Source organism: Hemitrygon akajei, chromosome 6 (genome assembly GCF_048418815.1).
Source record: "Hemitrygon akajei chromosome 6, sHemAka1.3, whole genome shotgun sequence".
NCBI lineage: Eukaryota > Metazoa > Chordata > Chondrichthyes > Myliobatiformes > Dasyatidae > Hemitrygon > Hemitrygon akajei.
In genome coordinates this window covers 147011007-147037598 of record NC_133129.1, presented here as the reverse complement: position 1 = coordinate 147037598, position 26592 = coordinate 147011007, and the positions used below count along the sequence as shown (strand labels likewise).

Genomic DNA, 26592 nt, shown 5'->3' with positions numbered 1-26592 from the left:
ACTTTTTAACAAAGGTTTAAAGCAATATCATTATCCTGCTCATCTTAGAATCACTCTGCAAGATGGTTCTAAAGAATGGTTTCGCTCCAGTGGAAAAGCCCAGGATTTTTTAAAGACAATGGATTGACTGTTTAGTATCTTGCTATATGAGTAATTGCTTGTCTTACTTTTGGTGAACCTTCGCAGCTAAGCTTCCTTGTGATTTAAATGCTTTACTAAGAGAATAAGATTTTAATGAGTTAATACTGAGTGTGATTATATGTTATGAATTTTGTTAAGTTTTTTATTATTTCATACACTTTTCTAGAGGTTTTTTTTATCAATATAGCTTAGTTTGTGTATTTTTCATTCTATTGTTTTGAAACTGTAATAGTTAATCTACTTGTGTCCTTGTTATGAGGGCTAAGTTTGTTTTTTGGCCAGTATTTAGTCTAGCCTGGAATACAGTTGACCTTGGAATTAATTAGGAGTCAAATCAGCAGGTTGTTTTGGGAGGGTGATGTCATTAGTTGTAGCTGCCAGCTATCTTTAGGCTGGTTTTCTAACTTTGGTGGGGGGAGTGGAGGGGGGTTCTTTTTCTGGGAGCTGTTTTGGGATGTTAGCCAAATCTGTTGCTTGGTTACACTATTTCAAGGCTTATTGTTTGGTTTTAATGTTATTAAACATTATTACTTTAATGTTAATACTTTAATTTCTCTATTGAATAGTATTAATAATGAGTCATACTATTAACTTACTCAGTCTTAATGTGAAAGGATTAAATCACCTTGTGAAGCAGAATAAGATTTTTGCTTATATTAAAAAACTTAAGGCCCCAAAACTTAAGGCCCCGATTTTTTTTACAAAAAAACACATGTTCGTAATTGTGACAATTTACGTCTTCTCAGTAGATGGAAAGGACTGCATTTTTACTCCTCTTTCCAGGCTAAGACTAGAGGAGTTTCGATTTTTATAGATAATACAGACCCCTTCGTCCAACATAAAGTAGTGTCTGATACTAATGGGCGTTTTGTCACGGTGTCAGGAAAATTAGATAATAAATTAATGGTATTTGCCAATATGTATTGTTACGTACCCCGTAACTGAGTCACTTACCAGCAAAGATAGAGAGGTCCATTGAAGTCTGATGGTACTATTTTTAACAGTATTTATTGATAAAAATACACAAAAATAATATCAATGCAAACATACAGCTAATATACGTTGTCAATACTAAATCTAAAGGCGCGGGTATAATAATAATCAATAAGAAATAGCTCTATCGTTGTCTAGGGGATAATGTATTGTCCGATGGAAATATAAAAGTCACTCAAGTTCATTCAGGCTGCAGCTTTTGGTTGGAGAGAGAGACGATGTTTTTAGAACTTGCCCGTTTTCCTTTTTATGATGTAGATCCTTTGAAATGTCGTCGGTGGTGATCTCTTCTTTAGCTAAGCCATCTTCCATGGTAAGGCCTCAATCCCAGGCAATGGAAAAGGACACACGTGGGCCTTCCACCGGCTGTCGCTATTAAACGCTGTCATGGGATTTCTAGCGTTTCTCCTGGTGCGTCTAAAGGGGTTGTTCCCCAGACCCTCTTTTATCCTTACTCATGGGGTCTCAGATGTCAATCAGGTTGGAATGATGCCATCCCCCAACCAGCCCATGTTGCTCATTCCTTGAGGGCTTCGATGAATAGCACAGTGCTCAATACACAATTCCGTCTCCAAGAGACAATGGCCGTTTCCTGTGACTTTGTGTCGCTGAGGGACCAGGACATTCCAAACCCCTTGTGGATTCTGCGTGTCTTTCTCTCATTTCCTGGGTCTCCTGACCTGAATTAATAGCGATCTTGTGATTCTCAAAAAGGAGGGGGCTACTTTGTACCCTTCGGCCTCTCAGAGTTGGGGCACAGGCGTAACAGTATGTTCCGAATACAGATGGTCCAGGATTTTTTGAGCATTTTATTTTTCATTTCTGCCAGATTTGAGCCTTTACTCATTGGTGATGAGAGGAAATTTTAATTGTTGGTTAGATCCAGTTTTAGATTAGTCATCATTTAAAACAGCGACACTTAATAAATCAGCTTTGTTTATTCAATCTTTTTAATGAAATGCTGGTATTGTTGATGTATGGCATTTCGTACATCCAGCAGATAGGGAGTTTTAATTTTTTCATACATATTCCTGGATTGATTACTTTTTTATTGATAGTCAAATGATTCCTTTAGTTCGATCTTGTGAATACAAAGAAATTGCTGTTTCAGATCATGCTTCGGTGCTTTTATCCGTAAATCTCCCTGGTCTTCCTCTAATAAACAGATTTTGGTGTTTTAATTTAACTTTGTTATCTGGTAGAGATTTCTTAAAATTTCTGGAGAGACAAATTATTCTTTTTTTTTTGAAGAGAATACTTTGCAAGAGATTTCTAGTCTTATTAGATGGGATGCCTTTAACGCTTTAATTAGAGGTCAAATTATTTCCTATACTGCAAGTGTCAAGAAAAAATCTAATAAAGAGAGAATTGAGTTAGCTAATCAGTTAAAACAATTAAATCAAAAATATGCCTTGGCTCCAGATCCTGCTTTATATAAAAGGCGTGTTGAAATTCAAACTAAATATGATCTTCTTTTAACATATCCAATTGAATCTCAACTTTTAAAAGATAAAAGTCAATTTTATATCTACAGAGACAAAACAAGTAAATTATTGGCTAACCAGTTAAAAACCTTTATAGCTAAATAGCAAATTAAAGAAATTTGTAAAGCTAATGGTGATAGGACAACTGACCATTTAGAATAAAACGATATTTTTAAAGAATTTTATTCTAAACTTTATAGTTCTGACCCTCCCAAAGATAACACTGTAATGAATAAATTTTTAGATCAATTAAACATTCCTACACTTTCTGTTGATAACTGAAAACCATTGGATCAACCTATTTCGTATGAGGAAATTGCCGAGGTTGTACGTTCCTTGCACTCCGGGAAGCCTCCAGGTCTTGATGGATTTTCTGCAGAACTTTATAAGGCTTTTTCCTCACTGTTTATACCTCATTTATGTACAGATTTTTTGGACTTCTTTAAGTTGGATAGATTGCCACAATCTTTTTATGAAGCTTTTATTTTGCTAATTCTTAAAAAGAATAAAAACCCAACCAAATGCTCATGTTACAGACCAATTTTTTTTACTCAATGTTGATACTAAAATCCTATCTAAGGTTCTGGCCCATTGAATTGAAAATATTTTACCATCTGTCATTTCTGATGATCAGATGGGATTTATTAATAATCAATATTCCCACTTAAATATTTGTCATTTATTAAATGTTATTTATTCCCCTTCTAAGGAGATATCAGAATATGTGATTTCTTTCGACGCTGAGAAGGCTTTTGATTGGGTAGAATGGAATTATTTATTTAAAACTTTAGAAAAATTTAATTTTGGGCCTGATTTTATTCAATGGATTAAATTACTATATCTATCTCCTTCTGCCAGGGTCCTTACTAATTTTCAGTATTCCAAACCTTTTAAACTTCAACGTGGAACTAGACAAGGTTCTTTCCTGAGCCCTTTGCTCTTTGATTTGGCTTTAGAACCCTTAGCCACTGCTTTTCGAGGATCTAATGATATTACTTGCATTCTAAGAGAGGGACTATTCATAAAGTTTTGCTTTATGCTGATGATCTTTTGCTTTTTATTTCTGATGTCGAGACTTCGTTACCTTTTGTGCTTTCTCTACTTTCCCGTTTTAGCCAATTTTCAGGATATGAAGTGAATTTGCATAAGAGTGAACTTTTTCCTCTGAATAATTTGTCATCAATTAATACTAACCTTCCTTTTAAAATTGTAAAAAATCAATTTACCTATTTGGGTGTAACAACTACCAAGAATTATAAACACATATTTAATGAAAATTTTCTTACGTTACTGAATTTTGAAAAAGGACACTATCAAACTGGTTGCCTTTTTTGTTATCCTTGATTGGCCAAATCAACTCTATTAAAATGAACATTTTTCCTAAATTTACATACCTTTTCCAGGCATTACCTGTTTTTATTCCTAAATCTATTTTTGATTCTCTCGATTCTCTTATATCTTCTCACACGTATGGAAAAACCAACATTCTCGACTAAATAAAGTTCATCTTCAAAAATCTAAGAAGAATGGAGGTTTAGCTTTACTAAATTTTAGGTTTTATTATTGGGCAGTCAATATACAAAATCTTACATTTTGGACATATTATATTAACCATGAGGATGGTCTGATATGGATTTCTTTAGAAGCTAATTCTGTTAATAAATTTCTATTATTTCTCTTCTCGGATGCTCACTCCCTTTATCTTTTAGTAAGCTAACTAAAAATTTGGTAGTTAAACATACTTTGAGGATCTGGGTACAATTTAGGAAATTCTTTGGTCTATTGAGATTTTCTTTGTCTAGTCCCATTTGTTTTAACTTTTTTTTAAACCTTTAATGAACGATTCAGTTTTTAAAGAATGGGATAGATTGGGTATTAAATACTTCCAGGATTTGTTTGTTGGAGGAAGTCTTCTTTCGTTTGAGCAAATGTCAGCTAAATATAGTTTACCCAAAACTCATTTCTTTCATTATTTACAAATTAGAGACTTACTGCATTCTTAACGATATACATTTCCTATAAGTTCCGATAAAGACATTAGATATTATTTTTAATTTGAAACCTTTTTATAATGGCTCAATATCCAATATTTATGGTATGTTGCTTAGAATGCGAAACGTTCCTATAGACAAAATTAAAAATCTTTGGAAACAAGATTTACAGACTTCAATTTGGGAGGAAACTTGGAATGAAATTTTTAAATTGGTTAACACTTCATTGTTATGTGCCCATCATTCTCTTTTACAATTTAAAGTGGTTCATAGGGGTCACATGTCTAAAGATAAGCTATCTTGTTTTAATTTGGATATATTTCCTTTCTGTGATAGATGTAATAATGGAGAAGCTTCATTAATTCATATATGTTGGACATGCCCGAGCCTTGAAAGATACTGGAGGGAAGTACTCCAAACTTTCTCAGTACTTTTCAAGATAAATTTTAAGCCTAACCCTTTGACCGCATTATTTGGTTATTGTTGGAGGAAAAGACTTTATTTTGGAGACTCCTGATGTGCATATTTTGGCTTTTACTTATAGCTAGGAGGACGCTCTTGCTTAAATGGAAGGATGCTGTTCCACCTATTCACGCTCAAAGGTTACGGGATGTTATGTCATACTTAAATTTAGAGAAGATCCGATGTTCAGTTTTTGAATCTAGCCAAAACTTTTATACATTGTGGGGACCATTTTTGAGTTATTTTCAAAACCTTTGATTTGTTGTAAAAGTACAGATGGTGGCTAATAATATATTTTATTATATGACAAGGTCTTTTTCCCCCTTTTTTCTTGCTTTTCTTAACAGCTTTGACTTTGGTAGTGGGTTTAGATTTTTTTTCTGTATAACAAAATTACTATATTTCAATATTACAATTTAATTTAATTTTTATCAATACAGGATTTTGTGATTATAACTGTATTTGAATACAATATATTTGATATTATTTTATTTTTTCTTTTGACTTATAATATATATCTTCTTGTACTCTGTATTCCTCTATGCAGAAACTAATAAAAATATTGCAAGAGGTAGCTGCTTCAGCCAATAAAAACACAGTACCGAAACAATTAGAATCAGCCCAAAAACACATGTAACATTCATTCATAAAAGTGTCAATCTTCAGCTATTTCACATCTTGAAAATAAATATAATTCATATGATTTGTACCACTAATTCAACTGATAAGTCAAATAAGTTAGTAAAACATTCTCATGAATTTTGTAAATTACATAGTTTATTCAGTTTTCAAGTTTTCAAAAACTTGTGCTTGTTTTAACAGGACAAGATATTATTAAACTGACTGGTGGAGTTATCATTGGCATTGTCATGCTACTTTGTGTACTGGGTTTTGGAATTTGTATCTGGAAGAAAAAATCTAAAGGTAATGCTTTTCTCAGTTTATAAAGGTCGACTAGAGTATGAAGAATAAAATGCTTAATTATCTGTTGATAATTTATTAAAATCTATTTGTTATCTGGAGCTTAACTGAAAGTTTAAATTATAATAATTTTTAAAAATTTAATCAGAATTAGAATACCTTTTTTTTCTCTCCTGTAATATTATCCACTAGTCTTATTAAGATTCTCACGGGTTAACATTTTCATCACAATTTTCAATTCGGTTTTGAATGAACTATTAACAGGTTACTGATACCATATAACCATACAGCACAGAAACAGGCCATTCCGGCCCTCCTAGTCCGTGCCGAACTCTTAATCTCACCTAGTCCCACCTACCCGCACTCAGCCCATAACCCTCCACTCCTTTCCTGTCCATATACCTATCCAATTTTACCTTAAATGACACAACTGAACTGGCCTCTACTACTTCTACAGGAAGCTCATTCCACACAGCTATCACTCTCTGAGTAAAGAAATACCCCCTCGTGTTTCCCTTAAACTTTTGCCCCCTAACTCTCAAATCATGTCCTCTCGTTTGAATCTCCCCTACTCTCAATGGAAACAGCCTATTCACGTCAACTCTATCTAGCCCTCTCAACATTTTAAATACCTCGATCAAATCCCCCCTCAACCTTCTACGCTCCAATGAATAGAGACCTAACTTGTTCAACCTTTCTTTGTAACTTACGGTAAGTGCTGAAACCCAGGTAACATCCTAGTAAATCGTCTCTGCACTCTCTCTAATTTATTGATATCTTTCCTATAATTCGGTGACCAGAACTGTACACAATATTCCAAATTTGGCCTTACCAATGCCTTGTACAATTTTAACATTACATCCCAACTTCTGTACTCAATGCTCTGATTTATAAAGGCCAGCGTTCCAAAAGCCTTCTTCACCACCCTATCTACATGAGACTCCACCTTCAGAGAACTATGCACTGTTATTCTTAGATCTCTCTGTTCCACTGCATTCCTCAATGCCCTACCATTTACCCTGTATGTTCTATTTGGATTATTCCTGCCAAAATGTAGAACCTCACACTTCTCAGCATTAAACTCCATCTGCCAACGTTCAGCCCATTCTTCTAACCGGCATAAATCTCCCTGCAAGCTTTGAAAACCCACCTCATTATCCACAACACCTCCTACCTTAGTATCATCAGCATACTTACTAATCCAATTTACCACCCCATCATCCAGATCATTTATGTATATTACAAACAACATTGGGCCCAAAACAGATCCCTGAGGCACCCCGCTAGTCACCGGCCTCCATCCCGATAAACAATTATCCACCACTACTCTCTGGCATCTCCCATCTAGCCACTGTTGAATCCATTTTATTACTCCAGCATTAATACCTAACGACTGAACCTTCTTAACTAACCTTCCATGTGGAACTTTGTCAAAGGCCTTGCTGAACTAACCTTCCATGTGGAACTTTGTCAAAGGCCTTACCATCTTAGTGATTTAAACAAAAGACACTAGTAGTCTGATAATTAAACTCTAATTGAATTAGGTAAACCTATCGGAAATGTTGGAATGTATTTGTTAATTGTGGTCACAACGTTTTGTATTTTAAATTCAGATACAGTAATCAATAATTACTTTTACTTTGTTACTTCATAAGCAGTGCCTTGGGGTCAAGGATGACATATTGCCTTCTGATTTTGTCGTTTCCGAGTTTTGTGGCACACCATATTCTTTTGCACTCCAAAAATTAAAGATTGAACTGCTTTAACCATTTGTAATAAGAAACCCTTTTATTGCAGATATTCACATAGTCAATTTCTTCTGGGCTACCTCCAATGCTAGGAAGTCTTTTTTCAGTCTTCCACGTGTAGCCTCACCAATACTTTGTATTCTGTAATAAACTTCTTGGTAATAAAGACCGATATGCCGCTTGCCTTTCTCACTTCTTGTTACACCTGCCTGTTAACTTCATGCTGTTTGTGCACAGGAACACATGGATCCCTCTATACTCCTCCCAGTTGTAAACTCTCTTCACTTAAATCAGAGTCTTCCTTTTGATTCCTCTTGCCAAAGTGCATGATTTCACAAGTGCCCACATTAAACACCATTTCCCTCATTCTTACTCATTTACTTAATTTATCTATCTCCTACTGCTGAGTCCAAACATTCCCATCAGAGATACAAGAGTTTCTGGAGATGCTGAAAATCCAGAGTAACACTCACAAAATGCTGAAGGAACTCAGCAGGTCACACAGCATTCATGCAGACGAATAAACAGCTGATGTTTAGAACAAGAATGATTTATCAGGACTGGAAAGAGAGTGAAAAGAAACTAGAATAAGTGGGGAAGAGAAAGAATAGAAGCTAGCAGGTGATAAATACAAGATGCCAGGTGAGGGGGGGATGTTTAGTGGATCAGTGAGAGGGGATGAAGTGTGAATCTGGGAGATGATATGTGGAAAAGGTAAAGAGGGAAGGAAAGATAATGGATCACGGGAGAAGGAGGAGGAGGGGCACCAGAGGGAGGTGAGGAGAAGAAAAGGGATAAGTGAGGTGTCAAATTGGGGAATGGAAACAGAGAAGGAGACGAGGAGGAATTAGTGCAAGTTAGGGATATCAATGTTCATGCTGTCAGGTTGGAGGCTCCTCGGATGGAATATGAGGTGTTACTCCTCCAACCTTAGAGTGGCCTCGTTGAGGTAATAGAGGAGTCCATTAATCAACATGTTGAAATGGGAATGGGGAGTAAAACTAAAATGGTGGCCACCAGGAAAACCAACCTGTTGTGGTAGTCAGAACGAAGGTGCTGATGAAGCAGTCCTCCAATCTACATCAGCTCTCATTGATATAGAGGAGGCCACACTGTGTTTCTCATCAGAACATAACTACCTTCGTATGTCTACCTTCATATCAAAGGCAAACTTGAATAACTCAGTGTTCCCTTCATTAAATTATTAGATAGTAGATATAAATAACACTCCACTAATTCACATTTCTCTATTAAGCTTTGGATGAACATTGATTTTGTCTGGTCTATTTTTTTTTAAAACAAGACTCAGTACATTCAGCTAATACAAATTAAATAAATTCAACATAATGTTGGAAAGTAATCAATAATGGTGATGAAAACATTTAACAGTTTACTATGCAAAGTCATACTAGTCTGAGGGTTGGATTTCATGGACTCCTATGTTATATATAAATCACAAGAGCACAATACCAAGTACTGTAAACCCAATACTCACCGCCAGTGTACTACAGTAGTCCATCAGCCCCCCTGTGCCCCAAAATTCCACCAGCCCCACCCTGGAGTGTAATAGCCAATAAGCTGGCCCCCTCTTAGTTTTCTACACAGATTCTGAGAAATGAGTGATGTTCACCAACCCATCAATAACCATTCTTAACCAATAACAGGACAAGTGCCACCTTCCCTTGTGAACAGGTAATCCAAGGCCATCGTAATCAGTTCCTGGACAGTCTGGTCATGCCATGCTGAGAAAGCCTATCATTCAAAACATCCTTCCTTTGTCATAACCTTCTTACTGATGAGCATGGGCAAGGTGCTCATCCAGGTCACCACATATCAATCTCACCACCCTATGAGAACCACAGGTAGGCTTGGGACTGCATATCCAGTAAGTGCCCAACTTCACAACACCATTTGGCATAGACACAGCTATCCAAGGGTACTGCTCCTTCTCACACTTGCCATCCACTTTGCACCTTGTTCCTGTACTCAACATGCCACCTACACCAACTGTCAGGTGGGGAAATCACTAAGAGTCAGGACATTCTAATTATACATATGGTACATAGGGATATACCAGCCCCTAAAGCATTCACTCCACCAAGGCTACTGAGGCTCAAGTCTCTTTAAGGCTGTTACCATACTCTGGGTCAGGGTTTGGCTGGAAGACTACTCACTCCCAGCTCCCCCAAAACAGAATACAAAAATCTGAGAAACCAAATAATTCCCTCACAGTCTTTTCCCTGTCGAAAGGATCAATATCAGTGGCATCCCTTCCTTGATGAGGTAAGGAGTCTTCATACATATTCAGCAATCTGACTGCTAATCTAGTGTGCAAATTTGAACACCGTCTCCAGAAATGTACCACATGATCTCCCACCACAAATCACCATCCAACACTTTGCCATTCTGTAATGTAGGGAGATACAAATGCACTCACTCCTGATTAGCCACTGGATATTTAGAAAATACAACAAAAACAGTACTACAAGAATTGCTCCCCAAGTGCTAAATTCCCTCTGAAATGTGGCCATCTCATATCAAGAACAAAGTTGTCCAAATTTCTACTAAATTTCAACTCAAATTTCATACGGCTAGTATGAAATGGGTCACCCTAAACCAATCATATGGGGAAACAAGTAACAAAGTGACATATTAAGACACAGTAAACATGCAACAGATTTAGAAAACAAGTAAGGAAGTAACTGACTAAATGAAAACAAGAAACAGAGTAACAGATGAAACACAAAACACAAATCTGTCGGTACATCCAGTTGAACTCTGTCTTTTTGTGTGTTTCCCCCTAGCTGTCAGTCTGTGGTTTTGTATTACCATGCGCTCCTGTCCACACTCCTGCTCTACTCCGGCCCCTGTATTACTGAGTACTCCGTCTCTCATCTGCTTCTCATTATTACCTGTATTGCTGCCACCTGTGTCTCATTGTGCTCCACCTATCATCTGCCTCTCTGTTTATTGCTCAGTGTATTTCAGTCCTGTGTTTTCACCTATTTGTTGCTAGATTGTGCCAGTGAATTTTCCTGAGCCTTTCCAGCATTTGTATCTGTACTCTGTCCATCTGAATATTGACTTTGCCTATTTCCTGATTCTGGTTTTTGGATTTCTCTGGATGTTTTGATCTCTGCCTGAACTTTGACCCTGACCTTGTTTGCACCTTGAGATTTGTTACTCAGTTAATGTCACTGTGTGCACAGTACTGGGTCTGCCATTGGATCCTGGTTCCAGCACCCTGACAAAATCCCAGGCTGTACTCCTCTTCTTTAAAACTTCCTATGGAAATACAAAACCTTATAACAGTTGATTTCTGATAGAGAAATAAGGAGGCTGAACAGCCAGAGGTCATGGTCCCTGTAGATACCAATGACTTGGGTAGGATGAGTGATGAGGTTCTGCATAGGGAGTTAGGAGCTAAGCTAAAGAGCAGAATTTCCAGGGCTTTGATCTCAGGATTTCTACCCATGCCATGCACTTCTGAGGCTGGAATTGGGAATATTATACAACTTAATATGTGCTAAGGAGTTGGTGTAAGAGGATGGACATAAGATCTTTGGCTTCTTCCAGGGGCAGGTGAGACCTGTACTGAAGGAATGGCTTGCATTTGAACAGGAGGGAGACTAATATCCTAGTGGGAAGGTTTTACTAATGCTGTGTAGTGGGGTTTAAACTAGAGCTGCAGGGGAATGGAAATCAGAGTGCCAGAACAGTTAGTGGAGAGGATCTGGAGGCAGATGTTCGTAAAACCTCAGACAAAGTCAGCAATCAAAAGGTTGAGCATGGTGTGACTAGTGTCCTGAACACATATTTCAACACAAGAAATATCACATGAGCTCCGAGCATAGGTCATCACCTGGAATTATGACATCGTAGTCATGAGTGAAACTTGGTTACAGGAGGGGCAGGACTGGCAGCTCAATATTCTGTGGTAGCATTGTTTTGGATGTGACAGAGTGGGAGGGATTAAAGGAGAAGTGGTGGTGTTACTAATCAGGGAAGATGTCACAGCAGTACTCCGTCAGGTCAGACTGGGGTACTCGACTAGTGAGGTTGTATGAGTGGAACTGAGAAAGAAAGCTATGATCAGGTTAAAGGGGCTATATTACAGACAACCCAACAGTCCTGGGGACTTAGTGGACCAAATGTGTAAAGAAATTGCAGACTGTTGCAAGAAACATAAGGTTGCTATAGCAAGTGACTTTAACTTTCCACATATTGACTGGGAAACCCCGACTGTAAAAGGACTAGATAGGATAGTTTGTCAAATGGGTTCTGGAAAGTTTCCTTCATCAGTATGTAGAAGTCCAAATGACAGAGCATACAATATTGGATCTGCTATTAGGGAATCAGACAAGTCAGGTGACAGAGGTTTGTGTAGGGTTTGCATCCAGTGACTACAATGCCATTATTTTCAAAGGAAATATGCAAAGAGACAGGGTTGGTCTGCAGGTTGATATTCTAAATTGGAGAAAGGCCAATTTTAATGGTATCAGAAATGATCTAGCAAGTGTGGATTGGGACAGGCTGTTTTCTGCCAAAGGTGTACTTGGAAAATGGCAGGCCTTCAAAAGCAAAGTTTTGAGAGTGCAAAGCTTGTATATGGCAGTCAGAATAAAAGGTAAAGATAGCAAGCATAGGGAACCTTGGTTTTCAAGAGATATTGGTTAAGAGAAAAAGGTGCGTAGCAGGTATAGGCAAGTAGGAACAAATTAGGTGCTTAAGGGAGTACAAGCAATGCAAGGAAACACTTAAGAAAGAAATCAGGAAGCTAAAAGAAGGCATGAAGTTGCTCTAGCAGACAATGTGACAGAGAATCCTAAGGGATTCTACAGATATTTTAAGAGCAAGAGGATTGCTAGGGACAAAATTGGTCCTCTGGAAGACTAGAATAGTAATCCAAGTGTGGAGCCAAAATGGGGGAGATCTTAGATGCATTCTTTGCATTTATTTTTACTTTGGAGATAGATACAAAGTCTATAGATGTGAGGCAAAGCAGCATCAACTTACCCTGTAATTACCGAGGAGGAGGTACTTGTTGTCTTGAGGTAAATCCGGGTGGATAAAACCCCAATCCTGAAAGTGTTCCCTTGGAACATAAGGGAGGCAAGGACAGAAATTGCTGGGGCCCTATCAGAAATATTTAAAACAATCTTTGTGACAGGAGAGGTACCAGAGGATTGGAGAATAGCCAATATTGTTTGACTATTTAAAAAGGCTTAAAACAGAAAACAGGAAATTATAGGCCAGTGACATTAGGTATGGGAAAATTAGCAAAAGGTATTCTAAGGGACTGGATATATAAGTATTTGGATAGTCATGGACTGATAAAGGACAGTTAGCATGGCTTTGTGTGTGGTAGGTCATGTCTAACCAATCTTGTAGAGTTTTTCAAGGAAGTTATCAGGAAAATGTATGAAGGTAAGGCAGTGGACGTTGTCTCCATGGACTTCAAAAGGCATTTGACAAAGTCCCTCAAGGGAGGCTGGTCAAGAAGGCTCAGCCACTCAGCATTTGGGATGAGGTAGTAAATGGGATGTGACATTGCGAAGCCAGAAAGCTGTAGTAGAGAGTTGCAGGACTTTGGCAGACCCTGCCAAAGGGTCTTGACCTGAAATATCGACTGTACTCTTTTCCAGAGATGCTGCCTGGCCTGCTGAGTTCCTTCAGCATTTTGTGTGTGTTGCTTGGATTTCCAGCATCAGCAGATTTTCTCTTGTTTGTGACTTTGTATATAAAATAATGTTTGAGCCTCCAACAATACATCTGATCTACCACTAGAATGACTTCTTATAAGACTCATCAAAACTGAAAAGGAACTGGAACAAAATACAACCTTATATGGATAATTTCATCCACCTACTGTAAGCCTAACATGATGGCACCCAATTCTGTTGTCTATACTGGTACCGACTAGTAAGTCATTACTTTATTATTACCTGTAATTCAGGCACAAAAATACACACCAACATTCCCAGTTAAATTATGTTTTGTTCCATCTGTAACAATGGATAACATTCTATAATTCTCCTGAATATATAGATGAACCAGCAGACACAATCTCTTGTGTCAGATTGAAGAAAATACTTTAAGGCTGGGTCACACTTCCCATGATCCCTAGTGGCAGGGATCTGGCCGCTGTAGCGCCAGCAGGCAACCATTGTTGGATATATACATAGATCTCCTTTTCAACCAAAACTTGAAAAAATAACTTAACATTTTTTAAGAGATAAAGTTCACCAGTACTCTGACTTTTAGATAAACTTGAATACTCATACTGCATTCCCTCCGTTGATGATGAGGTCTCCTTAGGTCAGGGTGAACCATGGATGTTGCATCCTAGCTGTCTAGATATGCAAGCCCGGGCAGTACAATATGGATAGCAAGCTGTTGTCCACGTAGCAAGTTCTCCCTCTCCACGCACCTGATGAACCCGAAGGAACTGCAGAGACTGATGCAGTCTGGCACCCGCAGCGTCGCAGGAGTTGCCAGTCAGCATTGAACTCAATGTAGGACTGCCTTAGGGACTCCAGCTCTGGATTTTTCCCTCGGGGTTTACTCCCAAAGCCTTCCTATGAGTGGACATAGTTGCAAGAGGTTTGAGATCAGAGTTTTCCTTCTCCTAGATGAGTTACCAACCACAGCTGAGGAGCCCGGATGAAATTACTAATATAGATAGTAAATATAACTAGCACACCACTATTTCACAATTTTCCATGAAGGTTTCAAAAATGTATTTATTGTGTCAGATTCTATTGTTTTTTTTTTAAACAAAGACATTGTACATTCAGCTAATATTGTGTATATTTAGTACAATTTAAATAATGTTAACATGATGTTGGAAAGCAATCATTAATGGACATGAAAACATTTAACATCTTACTATTCAATTACAATAATCAGCACTTGCTTCCTGTTCACTGGACTTGGGTGGTGAAGACATTTTCACTGAAGAGTTATCAAGTATTATTTTAGATCTAATAAAATACCATTCAATATCTAATTGAAAACCTTTACTGTGCTTTATGTGTGAAATGCTCATAAACAGTGTTTCAATATCCTTTAAGTTGTTCAAATTTCATGGAGATGTCTCACTAGTCATGAAGTCGGATCAAATAATTCAAGATGCAAATAACTTCAGCTCAATTGTCATTTTCTGTCTGTAATTCAACACAATTTGACATCACTGTGGTGTTGACAGCTAATTTTTAATTGATAAATGTTGCAAATATGTACTATATAACTTTTTTCACTTACAATAAAACAAACAGCAAGCCCTACACTCAGGTGTAAATCACACATAGCATGATGTGTCCTAACTGGGAAAGAATATTTTACTCTCTGAAAGGGCCAGCCTCGCCTCCCAGTGCTGATGCTGAAGATGTTTCCTTCACTGTGATTTACTGCAGACAATGAAGGGTCTACTTTGAAGTCAAGTCATGTTTCCCATGATCCCTAGTGGCAATGACCTGGCACCCGCAGCGTTTGGAAGCAGCCATCATTGGATATTTACATAAATCTCCTTTTGAACCAAAACATGCAAAAACTAATCCAAACGTTTTTTAGAAATAAATTTTGCCAGTACTCAGATTTTTAGCATTTCTACTAATTGCAGAAATGCAGCACATATTTAGTGTAACAAAAATGCAGGAAATCTAATTTCTGGGCAGAAATTATAGTTTGGTGTAAAAACAAAGAAGTCTTAAGTTCAGATACGGACAGAATTTGATATATTAAAAGAGAGCATTTAGTATTAACTTGGCTCTCTATCAAGAAAAAAAATTCTCTAGGCAGATATACATTCTAAGTAATTATCAAAGCAAGATGTGGAAAGAATTAAAATGTTAAAATAATTAAAATTTTAAATATCCTCCTGAACCAGGGTAGATAATTTCACTCATGCCAACTCTGAGTTGATTCCACAACCAATGGACACTTTGATTGACTATGTAACTCATGATCTCAGTATTATTTATTTACTTTTTTTTTATTTATACAGTGCATCTTTTTTTGCATATTGGTTGTTTGTCAGTTTTTGTTTGTGAAAAGCTTTCTTCATTGATTCTACTGATTTCCTTCACTCTACTCTGAACGTCTGCAAGAAAACAACTCTCCAGGTGGTATATGATGACATATACAGTATGAACTATTACAGTAAATTTACTCTGAACATTTTGTAGTTATTTGCAACAAATACAGAATAGCTCAATGACGAAAAGCGTGAAAATTCAAAACCTGCACTCTGAATTAAGTGTTGATACATTTTATATATTGTGTAGAAAGCTTAGATTCATATATATAATTAAATATCTTTTAAACTAGCATCTGCAAATACCAGTCAGTGTGAAATAGTGCAAACAGAAGATCAAACCTACCAACCGCTTTTGAAAAGACGGGAATCCCAACTTTCAATCGGTAAGTGATTGACATGTCTGATTATATTAAAAGCAAAATGTCCATTTTTAATGGACATTCTGAGCGCAGAAAATTATATAAATGTTTTAAACACAGTTTAGACATTCCCAAACTTGAGAAAAAAAAGCTCCTCTAATGTCAAGATAGTGATGTATTTTGTATGCACTTTATATACGTTGTATAGAAATACTGAACTGGGGAACAGGATTTTCAAAACAATTAGAGACTGGGTTGAACACCAGAGATTTCAGGTCAGTTTCTCTTATGGTTGATGAATGTTTAATCCACGTCCCTTCAAATGTCGTCTCAATTAAAGACTGAAGTTTAATATTTCAGCTGGTAGCTACATTACTTTAGATCAAAAACAAAAATGTGAAACAAAATCACGTGCACACTGAGTGATTTCATAGTCATTTAAACAGGTTTTAGCTAAATACTCACAATCATCAACAGACTCTGTTTAAGAAACCAAATTTTCTAAGTTTACTTCAAAAATCTTTTTTTTAAAATCTGGCCATTCTTATATCCTCTGTTTATTAAATGCAAACATAAGTGTAAATAATGAAGCCTTTGATTCACATTTGATGAATCTAGAACTGATTTTGCTGTTCACAAATCCTCTTGCCATCTACTCATTATAAATCATTCATCTGAAGATTCTTGAACAGTATGGTATCAATGTACTAATAGGCAACTTGGTGATATGACTCATTAAACTTATGGTCCTATGAAATTCACATTCTATTGCTCCAGGTTTCTTCTGAAGAGTGATAAATACTGATTTTTTCATCTCTTCTGGTATTATTCTAGTCTCATAAATGTCATTGATTAAATCAGTAAGTTTTTCAATTCCATAATCTTCAAGGGCGATTATTTGTTCTATTACTAAATCATCAGGACCTCCTGTCTTTCCTTTCTTCATCTTAGTTATTGCATTATGAACTTCAGATTGTAAAATACTTGGACCTTCAATGTTCTTCTTAATTTCTGGTTTTTCACCTCGATCATCTTCAAACAATTCCTGAATATACACAGTCCATCTGCTCATAATCTCATCTTTTTCCATGATAATGGTACCATCCTTTGCTTTCAAACATCCACCTGAAGAACAGAGGAGCTTTTTACCAGTGATATTCTTGATTTGTTGATGTAACCTTTTTGGATCAGTAATAGGGATTCTTCCCAGTTGCTCACATTCCTAGTTTAACCATTCCTCTTTGGCTTTTTGACATCAGCTTTTAACTTTTTTATCTAAGGACTTATATTCCATAGGATTTGCTTTCTTCTGTCTCCTTTCTTCCATCAGATTTTTGATTTCATCTGTCATCCATTTATTCTTAGTGTTTTTTTCTTTTTTTTAGGAATCACTGACTTTGCTGATTCTACCAAGTCGTCCTTTAGAGAGTTAAAGTTCATTTCTACATGATTGCTATCATCTTCACCAGATTTTATTTCTAGACTTTGAAATCTATTCCTTACTTCAATTGTAAATTTTTGTCTTAAGCTTTCTTCTTTAATTAATTACGAGTAGTCAAGGGATTGTTTGGGTTTTTGCTTCTTTAGTTTTTTCAGTTTTACTTTTACATGCGATATTACTGGGTTATGGTCACTATTACAGTCTGCACCTGGATATGTTTTGCATTGAGTCACTCAGTTTCTAAGTCTTTGGTTTATAATAATAAAGTCAATTTAATTTCTGGCGTTATCACCTGGACTTTTCCAGGTCCATAAGTGTCTTGGATTACCCTAATTTTAATGAGTCATATCACCAAGATGCTTCTAAGAATTTTGATGACAAGAGCTAAAAGTAAGATACAAGCTGAAATAGGTAAAGAACAATGTGGTTTTGTGAAAGACAAAGGTACAACAAACGCGATATTGATGTTAAGGATACTCTCAGAAAGTGCAAAAAGATTTGTTTGTTTTATCAACTACACAAAAGCATTTGATAAAGTGAAGCCCAATAAGTTATTTGAAATATTACAGGAAACTCTAGATCTAGATTCAAAAGACCTCTGCCTAATTAGAAATCTGTGCTGGGAACAAACTGCCACTGTAAGAATAGATGGAGAAGTGAGTCAGTTTACGAAAATCAAGAAAGGCTTAAGAAAAGGGTTTGTTTTCTCCCCTGATTTATTTAGTGTGTACAGTGAAACAATATTACAAAAAATAAGAGACATCTTGGGAATCAAAGTTGGTGGTGAAAACATCAATAATTTCAGATATGCAGATGACACTGTGTTAATTGCAAGTACGAAGGAAGGACTACAAAACTTAATTCATATAGTTGTTGAAGAACATGCAAAAATGGGTCTATCTATCAATTGCAAAAAGGCAAATTGTATGGTGATATCCAAAAAGAAGGAGAATCCTATCTTCAGGCTGAGAATAACGGGGAAGACATTAAACAAGTACAGAACTTTTGCTACTTAGGAAGCTGGGTGACATCAGATGGCAGGTGCAACATGGACTTCAAAAGAAGAATAGAGATGGCAAAAGACACCTTTACGAGAATGAAGAGCATACTGACCGACACTAAACTAGGCTTGACAACACGCCTCAGAGTACTGAAATGTTACGTTTATCTAGTTATGTTATATAGCTCAGAATGTTGGACAATATCTAGTAACATGAGGAAATAAATTGAAGCAGCAGAGATGTGGTTTTTGAGGAGGATGCAAAGAATATCGTGGACAAATTGGATATCTAATGATGATGTCATGAACAGAGCAAGCACAAAAAGAGAAATAATGTCTGAGATCATGAAAAGGCAACGTGACTTCATTGGACATGTGATTAGGAAAGAGGAGCTAGAATGCATGGTAATTATGGGAAAAATTGAAGGGAAGAAAGCAAGAGGAAGACAAAGACAAATGAGGATGGAGACAGCAGCCAGGGAACTGGAAATGAATACCAATGAGTTGACTGTACATCTTCCTATAGATGCTGCCTGACCTGCTGCGTTCCATCAGCATTTTGTGTGTTTTGCTTGAATTTCCAGCATCTGCAGATTTCCTCGTGTTTAACAATGAGTGGATCCACTTGACACGAAACAGGAGTGTGTGGGCCATGGCAGTCAAAGCTCAAACTGGGTATGGCACCTGATGATGATGATGAAAAGGCAACTTAAGAGAACAATGTCAATTTGTTCACCTACTGTTCATTTAGTTTGGGCTAAGTTAGACAATAGCAGATGAGAACAATGTACTGCTCACAAAGTTATTATCAAATTATGTTGTAAATTGTGTTTAAAGATAACTGCATAGGAAAGAAATGAAATGAGCAATACACACAAAATTCTGGAGATCTCAGCAAGTCAGGCAGTGTCTATAACTGTTGATGTTTCCAATACTTTCAAATCAATTCCACATCATAAAAACCAATTTATGTCATTTTCTTCACTGTGTGGTATCGATGTACTAAGAGGCAACGTAAGAAAACAATCTCAATTTGTTCACATACATGTATCTTGGGTTAAGTTAGACAACAACAGATGAGAACTTAATGTATAGCCCACAAAGTTATAATCAATTTATTTTGTAAATTGTGTTTAAGGATGAATGCACAGGAAAGAAATGAAATGAGCAATACATGCAAAATTATGGAGGAACTCAACAAGTCAGGCAGTGTCTATATAGAAAAATAAACAGTCAATGTTTCAATGCCTTCATATCAATTGTATGTCATAAAAACAAATGTATGATATTTGCTTCACTACATACCTCTTGGCTCAATATGTTGACTATTTATTCACCTCTACAGATGCTGCCTGGCTTGCTGAGTTCCTCAGCATTTTGTGTGTGCTGCTCAAGATTTCTAGCATCCGCAGAATCTCTTATGTCAGAGAAATGAAATATTGTGTTAATATTACATCTTTTTTTTTGCTTCTTCCTCAGCTCCTACAATTAGTGATATACCAAATCCCTTTGAGGTCTGGAATGGTAAAACTACCTATCTGAAGTGGAAAGTTACCATTCCCACTAGAGTTCCAATGGAAATTATGGTATTCCTGAAGAGGAAAATAAAGGAAGAAACAAAGGAAAAGCAACTATTTCACTGGCAATTGTTAGCAGAACAACTATATGGACCACAAAAAGTGACTGAACCTCTGAAAAATATATGCAATTCATGTGAGGAAGATAAATCCTTCACTGCTGATGTACCAGATTTAGAACGCACAAAGGATACGGGGTTTTGCATACCCTGCTGTATTGAAGTGCAGCCTGATATATCCACAGATAATGGGACTGAGTTAATCATTAAAATTTATCTGGGCTCTCGGGAGAAAGTCTGTACTTCAACAGTACTTCAATTTACATCAGGTAAATTGTCCACATTGTTGCTCACAGAAATACTTTCAAATTTGAAGGGTAACTTATCTTCTCTTTATATGGAGGCAGCCTAATCTGTGTATTATTCTGGCTTTTCATTTAACTTTCCAGGAAAGACAGTTTTTCTTTTAAATTTTCAAAAATGCAGTATCATCAGAATGAGTTTGTATTGGAAGAGTGATGTACCAGTTATTCTTTGAGGCAGTAACCAAACACTCTATATAAAAGAGCTAAGTACCTCATGATGCTTTTAATGTATAGTTTCTGTGGTTGTTAAATACATGGCACACTAGACAGCATTCTGTTCTACAAGGAAAAATGCCATTGATCTATCAACTAGTAGATGGGGCAAGGTTGATTACACAGTTGCGTAGGAATGTAGTACTCCCTCTACATTCCACTGAAATACTACCTCAACTGAGTGCTGAAATCTGAAGGTGGAGCCAAAAAACAGAAACCTTCTAAAACATAACCAAGAACACTGACAAATGGGTGAAAATGAATAGTTAGTCATTCTTTATGAAGTGTTCACACTTCTGCTATTCAAAATCAGAATCAGATTTATTATCACTAAATCATATGATGACACTCTTGCTTTGCAGCAGCAGTACAGTAGAGAGATAGACAATGTAAAATACAGAGGCAAATCAGTAGGGCAGAAAATAAGGAATAATAATGGTTCATAGGTTCATGGACCAATCAGAAATCTGATGGAAGAGGAGAAGAAGTGCTCCTGAATTATTGAGTGCAGGTCTTCAGTTTCCTGTACCAACTCTTCAATGGTAGCAATGAGAAAAAGGCATATCCTGGATGGTGAGGGTCCTTAGCGATGGAGACTGCCCTTTTGATGCCCTCAGTGGTGGGGAGGGTAATGCCAATGATAGAGCTAGCAGCGTCAATAACTCTCTGTAGCCTCTTGCAATTCTGTGCATTGGAGCCTCTGTATGAAGCTCCGGTGAAATGAGTCAGAATGTTATCCACTAGACATCTATAGAAATTTGTAAGAGTCGTTGGAGACATGCTGAATCTCCTCAAACTGCTAATGAAGTACAGCTACTGGCATGTATTTTTTTCATCATTTCATCAGTGTGTTGGGCTCAGGAATGGTCCCCCGAGATGTTGATGTCCACAAACTTGAGTCTGCTCACCCTTTCCACTGCTGAGTCCTCAGTGAACATTGGTGTGTGTTCTCCAGATTTCCCCTTCCTGAAGACCACAATTCCTTGGTCTTTTTGGTGTCAAGTGTGTGGTTGTTGTTGTGAAGCACTCAACCAGCTGATCTATTTCCTTCTTTATGCCTCCAAATTCTGCCAACAAGAGTGGTGTCATGGATAAATTTATCAAAGGCACTTGAACTGTGTCTACTCATTCAAGTTCAGGTGATGCCATGTGATTTTACTGTTAGTACATCTGTGGTTACGAATCAATATTATTGCTTCAGTCTTACATTGCCTGAGTTGATAGTGTTACGTACCCCGTAACTGGGTTTACAGACCAGCAGAGATAGAAGAATCCGTTGGAGTCTGGTGGTACCGAAAACTAAAGGTGTTTATTCGTAAACTACACAATACAGTATCAAAAATGCAAATATACATATAAAACAGGTTAGCAACAGTAAACAGAAAAGTGTAGGAATAATAATAAGCAATAATAAACAAGCTCTATCAATGTCTAGGGGTAAATGAATTGTCATAGGAGAATATAAAGTTCAGTTCAGTTCATGTGTGCTGAGGTATTTATGGTTGTGTTGCAATCGTTGGAGAGAGAGAGAGAGAGTGAGCAAGAGATTGAGCAGCTGCAGCCAGCAAACCTTCTGTTGCTTTCTGATTCCGTCGTACCGTTGTGGTCATTCAGCTATGACCCCTCTGTTCTTCAGCTAGACCGTTCTTCTGTGGTGGACACACACACAAGTCCCCACCGGCCCTGCCGTCACACTGTGAGCTTTATTGACCGATCTCCTGATGCGGTCCTCAAAGCCCCCACCTTCCTGTGGGTGTACAACACTTGTTCAGTGTCCACTGGTGTGTCTGAGGGGTGTCTCCTCACACCTGCCTTTTATCCCTACTGACAGGGTGTCAGCCATCCATCAACTCAAAATGACCATGTCCATCAAATCAGGCCACTCCTGCTGTCTCCTTAGGAATGTTAACGAGCAAAGTAACATCCTTGCAGTGAAAGGTAAACAATCCAGGAAGAGCCATAATACATAAATCAACTGTCTCTCTCTCTCTTATCTGTAGCTGATGTTCCTGCCTCTGTGCTTCATCTCTCTCTCTCTCAGTAGCAGCATAGCAATAGTAATAGTCCATAGTTCTCATGGGGGGGGGGGGGAATGGTTAACTCTGCACCCCATTTCCATAAGGTCTGTTCAGCACTCATAACAATAGAGACATGGTGATGTATTTAGAAAGAGTAAAATGGTGGGCCAAGCATGCATCTTTGAGGTATGCTGGTGTTGATTATCAGCAAGGAGGAGATGTTATTACCGATCCTCACTGACTTTGGTCTTCAGATAAAGAAGTTGAGTTTCTGGCTGCAGGGAGAGGTACAGACACCCAGGTTTTGAAGCTTGAAGATTAGTACTAAGGTGAAGATGGTGTTGAATGCCATGCTGTAATTGATAACCAGTAGCTTGTAAGTTGTGTAGTTGCTTATGTGTTTCAAAGCAGAATGGAGAGCAGTTGGTCCAGGTACTTGCTCAGACAGGAATAATTTCTAGCCATAACTGAAGGTGAACCCTTGAAGATGGCCTAGTCCACCAATTGAAAGCAATCGTGTAAATGCTCCTCTTCCACACTTGATCATATATTCATGGCCCTTACCACTGGGGCTGTACTCTTTACTCTCTGCTTATATTCTGCAATACAACAGCGCTGCATGAATTCACAAAATACAAACAGCTGGTTAGAAAGTGTTAGAAATGTCATGCCTCTGTCAATATTGTCATCGATACAAATAAGTGGTTTTCTTCCAGATTCTGTAAATTGCATGTGATTGCCATCTCTTGTGATTGCCAACTCTTGTGAATATTATCAGCATAATTCTCTAACCATCACACACAGGGTATATTTCCCTAAATTCCTGAAGATACTGTATACATTCCATCTGCCAAACTCTCTAGGGCAAGATAGATTGTCGAAATTTGCAACAAGATTTGTGGCACGTTTCTCTTTTGTACAGACCTGCATATCATAGATAGGACCATGACAAATTGGTGTAATCAGACTGGAATTATACCACGATTTCGCTATTTCAAAAGCGTGTGGAAATTTGCTTTGGAACCTATACATTCAAGTTCAGTTGTTGCTACATGTTTTTACGTTTGGTAAAATTCTGGCTATGAATCACTATTGTTTCACTCTTACATTGCCTGAGTTGATAGAGACACATTTCCTTTATTTCGATTCAGAGTTCACCCCAGAAAAGCCTGATGAACATGAAAGGGAAGGGGAGAAGCCAAACAATCAGAATTCAGGTGAAAATGAAGGTAATATGTTTGTTGGGATACCCAGAGAATTGTTGAAAGTTTCTTGAGTTTTTGCTTACATTGTTGTATCTGTAGATTACGAGTGATCATATTCCAGATAATCCAGAATGAATGCTGTCAACATTATTCAGTAACCAGCACACCCAGAAGGTTGCTTAAATATTCAATTTTCCTACCAACAATGAATTTACATGTTATTTGGGAGCATTGCACGCAATGTATTAAATCATGCAAAGTCTGTGTCGCCATCATAACCCATGGTCACTGAATCCCTGGTCCCACACATATCCTTTCTTTGATTTCAGAGCTAAATGCAAAACCCATAGAAGCAGAATCATCCAAACAGGCAGGGAAGTTAAGGCACAAATTTTATGAAGAAAAACCAGAAAAAATGAATGCATTTATTTGTCTGTTTCTTATTCTTGTTATTGTATAATTCCTAAAGCAGTTGGAGTGAGAATTAATTGTGGTTCATATACAGAGGCCTGCAAATTCTTAATCCCCAGAAATTTTCTGAAGTTATGGCCTGCTAAAGCCCAGTAAGTCACTGGAAAATTCATGCCTCCGTTCCATAGCAAAGTTGAACAATCTACAATCCACCAGGATATCTGAAGATGTTTCCTTGATGTTGGCCTAATCCACTAATTGAAAGCAGTCATGTAAATAATCCTCATCCTCCCTTGATCATATATTCATGGCCCTTACTACTGGGGCTGCTCTCTCTACTCTCTGCCTATATTCTGCAATACAACAGCACTGCATGGATTCACAAAATACAAACAACTGTTCAGAAAGCGTTAGAAATGTCATGCCTCTGTCAATGTTGTCATCTTCTTCCAGCTTCTGTAAATTGCACATGATTACCATCTCTTAGTTCTTGTGAATGTTATCAATATAATTCACTTAACATCACACACAGGGTATATTTCCCTAAATTCCTCAAATAAAGTATCCTTATATTGATGACAATTTCGAATGGAACAGTTGAAGAAATAAAACCAAATGGACATGGAAATGAATTAAGGGATGAAAGTAAGGAAAATATGGAAAAAGCTGTAGGTATTATCTTTGTAATTGCAAGGCTTCTGTTGTAAACAAAGTGAGATTCACTTTTCATTAGTCCTTTCAAAATTCCTACAGACATTGCCTGCTTAATGTCTGGAACACTCCTGAAGATACTGTATATATTCCATCCACCAAACTCTCTGGGGCAAGGCAGATTGTTGAACTTTGCAACAGGACTTGTGGCACGTGTCTCTTTTCTACAGACCTGCATATCATAGATAGGACCATGACAAATTAGTGTAATCAGACTGGAATTATTCCACAATTCCTCCATTTTAAAAGTATGTGGGATTTTGCTTTGGAACCTACACATTCAAATTCAGTTGTTGCTACATGTTTTTACGTTTGGTAAAATTCTGGCTATGAATCACTATTGTTTCACTCTTACATTGCCTGATCTGATAGAAACTCATTTCCTTTATTTCGATTCAGAGTTCCCCCCAGAAAAGCCTGATGAATATGAAAGGGAAGGGGAGAAGCCAATGAATCAGAATTCAGGAGAAAATGAAGGTAATATGTTTGTTGGGATACCCAAAGAATTGTTGAAAGTTTCTTGAGTTTTCGCTTGCATTGTTGTATCTGTAGATTACGACTGATCATATTCCAGGTAATCCAGAATGAATGCTGTCAACATTATTCAGTAACCAGCACACCCAGAAGGTTGCTTAAATATTTATTTTTCATTTTAAGATCTTTTTTATTAAATATTATTGAAGATCAACAAAAATACTTTAAGTCAATATGTCATTATGTACAATAAAGAATTAAATTAGCAAATAACTGATTAACAAATCTACGCAATATATCAATAATAAGGAAAAAAAGTTTTAAGAATTTTTTTTGAAGGAAAAATGGATGGGAAAAAAAGAACCCCTACTAACTAAGAGAGAGAGAAAAAACCCTACTAACTGAAAAGAAAAGTGACAAAAACCCCATTGGGATCAGAACCCCGGAGCTATGCTTCATACAAGCTTCCATGAAAGAAAAACATCAATCCGACAACTCAAATCCATTTTAAGAAATATCAGCAGGAAACCATATTAGTTAACTCAAATCAGATGGTAGTAGTGGGCAAATGAACCCCACCTTTTCTCAAAATTGAAGAGAGGATCAAAAATTTGACTTCTGATTTTCTCCAATCTACGACATAACATCACCTGAGAAAACCATTGTATCAAAGTAGGAGCAGAAGCATCTTTCCATTTCAACAAAATAGCCCTTCTGGCCAATAATGTAACAAATGCAATTACGGTACATGTTAGTCTGATGGAGAAATACCATGAATATATTGAGGGATTATGCCAAATAAAGCTGCCAATCTATTATGTTGTAAATTAATTTTTAAAACTTTAGAAATTGTAGAGAAAATAGTTTTCTAAAAATGTTTCAATACAGAACATGACCAAAACATAAGTGTCAATGTGGCTGTCTCGGTTTTACATCTGTTACACTGACTATCAACAGTAGGAAACATTTTAGACAGTCTTTCCTTTGTCAAATTGCAATGATGTACAATTTTGAATTGAATTAAAGAGCGACTGGCACAGA

General features: G+C 37.1%; 1 protein-coding gene across 1 annotated transcript in view; it reads left to right on the top strand.

Moving 5' to 3' along the window:
• Positions 1–25601, top strand: part of LOC140729856 (uncharacterized) — a 43701-nt gene extending 18100 nt beyond the window's left edge. The window contains exons 4-8 of the mRNA XM_073050066.1: positions 5894–5995; positions 16069–16161; positions 20058–20483; positions 23902–23979; positions 25477–25601. Of these exons, the coding sequence (XP_072906167.1) occupies positions 5894–5995; positions 16069–16161; positions 20058–20483; positions 23902–23979; positions 25477–25601 (824 nt within the window). The remainder of the gene's footprint in view (positions 1–5893; positions 5996–16068; positions 16162–20057; positions 20484–23901; positions 23980–25476) is intronic.
• The last annotated feature ends 991 nt before the right edge of the window (positions 25602–26592 follow it).